Raw genomic sequence first — 7,540 nt, forward strand, 5'->3', positions numbered from 1 at the left:
AGCTTTTCCAGTGCTGGCATTGCTTCATGTCCATCAGGATCTCCACCTGCAAAAACATTTGGAGGAAGAAGCAACAGAGTTCAATCTACAGAGCAGTTGGGGAGACTGAGTTTATACAGTTATCCTGCAACCTCCACATGCTAAAGAGCACACACTGGTGTGCTCACACAGACAGATGGACACGAGAGACAGACAGAGGGGGAGACAGAGGAATAAGTGGGACAATGTAGATGATTTTAAGAGTTTGACAAGGTGACCTGGGCTCTCAGAACTCAACCATCTGTCTGAAATAGGCTAAGGTTTGTAGGCAACATACATACCAAAATGGAGCTGATATTGACTGACTCTGCCAAGTCCACACTAGCACAGGCTAGTGGTAGGAATGTGGATGAAGTCACTAACCGTTCAGGAAAGGATGGGCGTCACGACTTGACATGAGCCACACAGAGCTGAAAAGAGAAGAAAGGGCTGACCTGAAGGCAGCACAGTCTGGTGGGAAATAATCTAAGTCTAGGAAGCATCAGGCCTGGACACAGTAGGGACAGCCCAGTGATGTCTGCTGACTACAGACAAAGTCAGTTATTCTGGGGGAGAGGAGAGTAGAAGAGAGGACATGCTACTGGATGTCTCCTTTGAACCAGGGAAAGCCAGGAGGCTGAAGTCTCTGGCCATAGAATTGGGAGATTTCAGTGCTGGGAGCTGTGGTGTTCACTGGGAACAATGGTGCAGCTACGAGTGACTGCACTGAGGAATGATCTAGAAAAGTTCACCTGTGAGCGTGCGGTAGAAGAGCTATTTGATTGTCTTAACTGATATGGAGAGACCCAACTCTTCAGGGCAGTGCCATTCTCTAGGCTTCGGTCCTAGACTGCATAGGAGCGGGGAACTCTAGTGGAGCGCAGGCCAGCTTAAGTGCATGCGTTTATTTCTCTCTGCTCTTGACCGTGGATATGGGATGAGTAGGGGCTTTGTATTTGTGCCTTGACTTCACTGTGATAACTCAGTGTAACCTGGAAGTGTCAGTCACAGCATAATGCAAATGAACATGGAAAAGTTTTGTTCCAGATCATCACACTGACAACCCAGGGATAACAGGTGACAGATGTCTGATGGTTTTCTTAGTCCAACAATATCTTCTTTGAGCTTGCTTCCCCACTGGTGGTCTTTGGCACCCAGGGTGCACTGCCTACGATGTTCTGACAAGGACCTACGGTATGTCTGTCAGTGCATGGCGCGTGTCAGGTGACAGCAAGCAGCAGCTTTCAGAGGCCCTGAGCATCCTCCAGTAGTGACCTTCCAAGGAGAAGCAGTTACAATGAGAGGAAAGCCTGTGAGCCTCTTCTTGCTGCACTCACCGCCATTCCACTGAGGGAACTTGTCCCCAGCATGCTGACTGAAGCACAGGTGAAGAGCACAAATCCCCAGATTTCTCCCATTTAAAAAACAACCAGTGCCGGGCGATGGTGGCGCATGCCTTTAATCCCAGCAGAGGCAGGCGGATCTCTGTGAGTTCGAGACCAGCCTGGTCTACAGAGCTAGTTCCAGGACAGGCTCCAAAGCCACAGAGAAACCCTATCTCGAAAAACCAAAAAATAAAATAAAATAAAAAAATAAAAAACAGCCAGTGATCTGAAAAGACAGGACCTCTGCCCAGGTGGCCCTTTGCCAAGTCCCATCTTCAGAGGGATTCTAGGTCTAGGCATTGAAAGGAATGACCTGTGTCACTTGGCTCAGTGGCAGGCCGAGGAAGAGAGAGGCCGGCACCCATTTACCTCCATACTAGAGATGGTGGTGACGATGCAGGTGAGGTTGTCTGACCTAGCGATGATGGCCTCCTGTCCTGCACACAGAGACCATGGCCTGCCAGGGGTCCACCTGCACCAGGAGGCTGAGGGAGAAATGAGAGGGTGGAAAACCATGGGATGAGAAGGACGGTGATTCCCAAGAACGCTGAACATAAGCCAGCCCACACCTTCCTGAGGCCCTGACAATGAACAGATGGATCCTGAAGGAAGATGAGGGCACAGACAAAGTCACAGGGGACAGAGTGCTCACGGCGAGAGGACAGCAGAGAGACTGCACAGATGGCACAGATAGAGCCTGTTCCCATGTTCCCGGATTAGCAAGGCTCACCCTAGGCTCAGGCAATGGCCGTTCAGAGAAGACAAGGTAAGAAGAGGGAAGCAGAGAACACGGTGTCCTCCAGGCTAAAGGATGACCACGAGGTCTTCATTCGTAAGAGACACAGCTGATGCAGATCCAGGTGCCCTGTCTGGTGCAGGTTCTTGGCATCAGGGACGTCCGGCTGTTCAATGCGCTGTTTCAGCGGGTTCCCTGTTTTCCCACACAAAGCATCTATGGAGAAGGCAGCTGGGACCTGCAAGTTAAACACTGCAGGGGTCACTTTAATGAAGAGGAAGGCAGCTCTGCAAACTGAGAATGAGTGTGGGAGTCTTCAGGTTGAAGAGTTCCTAACCCCATCCCCCAAACACACCTCAATGTTCAAAGAATGAAGAGGAACAGGTCCAAGCAGAGGAATCTGAAAGGCCCCTGCAGAAGACATGCCACTCAGGGACTCAGGGATCCTTTACTCCCAGTCAGTATATGGGCATCTATTCTTTCCCAGAACTACTGCTAGTTTAGGGCTGGGACAAAAGGACCCTGGGGAAGTGGGCTACATAAGCTTCATGGGACCTTCCCATCTCCCTCACCTGGTCTTCTAGGCACTGTCTTCTCTGACAAATACATGACCTACCTTTTTGCAGCAGGAGCAGCAGCAACGGATCGATTTCAGGGAGTTCCAAAGCATATGACCCCAGACACAGCATGCAGACACAGTCTGGCTTTGTGTTCATTCTTCCCTTAGCAGCCATGAACAGGGACCTTGGTACACAATTCTTTGATATGACTCCAGCCCAGATTGGCCCCATCAGGGCAGCCTCACAGTGCCTGCCTGCTTTGCTGAAGTTCAGACTCACAGATGGTGACATCTGCAAAGAAGACCGTGATAGTAGGTCAGGGGAGAGAGGATGGGGTGCGCATCCAACTGCCCTAGTCAGTGCCTTACTTTCAGATTGAAAAGAAGAATCCTGGATAGTGACAGGTCTTCTCGAAGTGACTGATTGTCTGGGTGGGACAGAAACATCAGGGGCTGAGGATGACCCCGTTCTAGGAGGACTGCTAGGTGACACATTTGACCTGGAATAATCCCTGGTTCTGAAACTCCTGCAGGTACATATAAAGAATGGTGGGGCCCCACAGCAGGAACACGGTCCCTTAGTGCTGAGAGTCCACCATTGACACCTCTCAGGCTGGATTCTAGCTCCTATCTTCCCCGCAGTTCTGCCCCCTCCTCTGCCTTTCTCACCAGCAGCAGAAGAGGAGGGCACACTGTAGGCCGATGGCCATGTTGAAACTGCCAACACTCTCAGGATCTGGGAGCCAAGAGAGATTTGAGAATACCATTTAGTCAAAAGTTAAATTAATGAGAAATTTGCTTCCGAAGTCCACAAACACTTCACTATCACAGAGGGACACAGGGAGCCGGCGTCAGTGCTGGCAGCCTGTCACATGGCTGTTCTGAAGGCCATCCCTTCTTTCCTCCCTGGGTCTTCCCAGCTGTGACCTTCACACAAGACAGTCTCTTCCAGCTTCCTGTACTACCCTGCACCCTACTCTATTTAACTCTTTTCAAGTGCACTTACCTCACCAGCTTGGTCTTCCTGATTTTCTTGGACCATGACAGCATCCCAGCTCCTTGGTGCAGCTTGACCATCAGACTAGCGATCCTGGCATCCAGGCCCTACTGAGGGCCTGACACACCGCCATGTTTACTGAATGCCAGCTGACAAAAGAACAGCTCATACCATTGCACAACAGCAACCAGAAGCTGGGGTCACACGATCTTCACTCTTACTCCTTGGAGGGAAGAATGGAGTCTGGCCCATGGAGGGAGGAATTGCTACCAAGACGCTCCAGGAGGCCTGGAGCAAGCCCAGCCCAGGGAGTGAGGAACAGGCTGCATGGCTAGAATCGTGAGCCCACCTCTGTCTGACATCCCACACCTGGAACAAAATCCCAAGGAAATGCAGCAACAGTGGTCATAGGGCCATGCACTGAAGAATCTGGAGAGGCCTCTTGCAGACGCTTCCGGTCTAGAAGACTGAGAACGAAAGCTGAAGAAGATTCAGGGAATAAGATATCGCCTTTTTGGTGACAGAGCTGTCACTACAAGGACACCAGTGAAGAACCTGGGTCTGAAAGGGGGTCTGTGGTTTCACCATCTAGTTCTCCATTACAGCTGGGCCTCACAATGTCTTCCCTTCAAATCTCCTACTGTCAAATCCTTCTTAGTGTCACCATAGTGACAGTAGAACCCATTATGGGCAGACTGGGGTGTGCTTACATGGAGACAGGTGAATCAGCTCTTCATCTAAAAGGGCAGAATAGCTTTGTCAACAATACTGTGTGTTGGCACAAGGTCTTCTGTGTTAGATGATGACAACGCCCCAACTCAGGCCATTCTGCAGTGGCACAGGACCTTCCATAGCAGAGATGCCCTGATCCCCTCTCTAACTGGTTTTCCCATTATCTGGAAGAGGGTTAGACTGACCATGGGAAGGAATTGTCTTCTGGGTGATTGGAGGTAGAAGGGAGAGAAAAGAGGGCTCTGTTAGTGTCCTAATGAGAGACTGTTATGGTCTTCAGATGGAGGGCTTGAAGACATTCTCACAGACCGTCTTCCCTGTTTATCAGGTGCTTAGGATGACTATCACAGCACCTTCTGTACTGGAAAATGGACTTAGTTCCCCATGGAGAGTCCTGTGGCACTGCAGTCATACTGCCTTCCTGTGTTGGCCGGTGTCCATAGACTGGGCATGCAGCATGAGACACTAAGCATCCAAACTCTCATCTTCAGATGCTGCTGTCCAGACCTTTCTGATGCCCCACTCTCGGCTATAAGCAAACATGTCTCAGCTCATCTGAACTGCTGGGAGACCTCAAGGTGACCCCTTTAGCCTTGACCATAATCCTTCTCTAGGCACTAATCATCACATTAGATTCCATCTGGACATTTGTTCCCTATGCACAACAGCATCCTCTTCCTTCTCCATCCCTTGCTCAGGTAAGGAAATTTTACTTCGTGCTTCCGGCCGAGTTCTGTGACAGCCATGCATGAGCTTCAGCCACAATGATCCACCTTTCTTTGTGGTCAGAGACCCTACAATTAGGAAATAAATCCACAATACCGCAGGGACATAGGTCATGACCTTCTGACAAAACCCTCATCCGGTCAGATTTGGAAGACTTAGGGTTGGAAAAGGCATAAATATTTAGTAGGTAACTCTGTCTCTTGAGGGCTTGCTCCTGGAATACTGCTGTGGAGAGGCCTCTGGTCCTGCAAACATCTGCTTTAGACCGGGCATGCAGGGCACACAGGACCTGGGTATCCAGCTTAGCCTCCCCATGTTGGTCTTAACACTGTGATATCAGGCCTCGTGAACTCAGCACACTCTGCCTGTACAGAGGAGCTGTAGGGAGACATTGAATTGGCCCTTTGTGGTTTGAGCATTGTCACTTTGCCAGTCACTGGATCCCTAAGCAGAGTCTTCCAATCTGGTCATCTGTTCTCTATGGACAACAGATCAACATTCCCTGTCCCAGTACTGAACCCAGTCCTGCTGCCTACTGCTAGTGCAGCTGCATCGGATACCACCTAGGTCTGTTCCTGGAGGATTTCTTCCTGAGGAGGTATGCTAAGTTCCAGGTTCCCATCCAAATTGTGTAGACATCTGAACAACCTGTTGGATACGACAAACATACACATTTTTGATTTTTCAAATGAAAAATACATGGCGAAAATTAAATATAAAATACATATGCATCATCTCTTACTTACTTGCCCTATTCCTCACTGGGTGACTCTTTCAGAGGAGCCACTTTGTTGTTGAACACACGCCGGGTTTGTGGATTTGAAGCCCTCGGGAAGCAACACAGTCTTGACAGGCAGACTCTGATTCTCCTGCACAGTCTGCTGAAGCACCCGATGTTCTGAGGGAGGCATGATTTTTCCATGTTAGAGTCAGGTCCAGGTGGCAGGGGCATTTCTTCTTCTACCCTGCTGTGGTAGACACATGGGACAGATGCAGCCTTGGTCGGTGGGGCATGGCTCGAAGTGGGGCTCTTCTTCTGGGGACACCATAGAGGCGTGGAGACATCAGGCTTGTCCTGTTGTGAAGGCCGGGTGTGGAGAAGGCCAAAGGCGGGCTCACTGGCTCTTCTTTTTAGGTAACGGCCCGATGTTAAAGGAGGGACTGGAGATGGTGGAGGTGCAGGGCGAGGGTCTGCCGTAGTGACTGAGGAGGTGAAGTCAAGCCCCTGGTGTTCCTGCTCTTGTAGTAACAGGTATGTCCCCATTATCTCGTCGTATTTCCGCTTCTGCAGTGAGTCAAAGATCTCGTTGGCAGCAAACCCATGGTCAAACAGCTTGTCAACAATTTTAGGATTTGGGTAGGGGTCACTAAAGATGTTTCCTTCAGGGTTCTTGACCCATGGATGATGTTGAAGGTCTTCAATGGAGGGCCTCCTCTCTGGGGCAACTGTTAAGATTTGGTGAATGAGATTTTCCAGTTGCCCACAGATGTGAGCTGGGATGTCATACATGCCAATAGTGATCTTTTTCTCGGTCTCTTCCAGGGTGCTTCCTTTGAAGGGGTGGTGCCCAGTTGTCATAAAGTACAGCAACACACCCACACTCCACACGTCTGCCTTCTTCCCGTCGTAGCCTTCCCTCAGAATCATTTCTGGGGCGTTGTAGCTTTTGGTCCCACAGCGCCCATACAGCACAGTGCCAGCTCTGCACCTGGTAGCAAGGCCAAAGTCTCCCAGCTTCACATTTCCATGTGCATCTAGCAGGATGTTTGGGGGCTTCAGGTCTCGGTGGACAATGTCATGGTCGTGGCAGCACCTTATGGCTGACACCAGCTGCCCAAATATCACCTGTGCCTGTTCCTCCTGCAGCCTGCCTTCTTCCTTCACCAGTTCGTACAGATTGCCTTCCGATGCATACTCAGTAATTATATAGCAGTATTTTGTGGTCGTTAAAACCTGGAAGAGGCGAATGATGTGTGGGTGTTGCACGGTTTCCAGTACTGCTATCTCTGATAGAACGAGGTGCAGGTGTGTCTTCAGATTTTCTACAACTTTAATTGCGACGGGCATGCCTGTGAGGCGATGGAGGGCCAGTTGTACATAGCCAAATCCACCCTGGCCGATGGTGTACAGTATTTTGTACTGCTTGTTTAGGCTTCCCTTTCGGGGGAAGCAGGGCATGAGGCTTGGTGTTTACTGGCCTCCTGTCCAGAAAGGTTGTGCCAAAGATCAAACAAACAGCTCCAATTAAGATACGAATGAAGGAGTCCCACAGGTCACCAAAATCAGCTCCCTGGTCTCTGGACAGAAATGCAGCCCAGGCTCCAGCCTTATATGCAACCACTCATTCTTCCATCTCAGTGACTGTTTGTGAGGTCAGAGCAAGAAA

General features: G+C 50.1%; 1 protein-coding gene across 1 annotated transcript; it reads right to left on the reverse strand.

Annotated features, from left to right (window-relative positions):
- Positions 1-5,904: 5,904 nt before the first annotated feature.
- Positions 5,905-7,332, reverse strand: LOC130866750 (putative sperm motility kinase W). The gene has a single exon (XM_057758328.1). It carries the CDS (start codon positions 7,330-7,332, stop codon positions 5,905-5,907), a length of 1,428 nt encoding a protein of 475 aa, XP_057614311.1.
- Positions 7,333-7,540: the final 208 nt, after the last annotated feature.

This window comes from Chionomys nivalis, chromosome 26 (genome assembly GCF_950005125.1).
Source record: "Chionomys nivalis chromosome 26, mChiNiv1.1, whole genome shotgun sequence".
In the NCBI taxonomy this organism is placed as follows: domain Eukaryota; kingdom Metazoa; phylum Chordata; class Mammalia; order Rodentia; family Cricetidae; genus Chionomys; species Chionomys nivalis.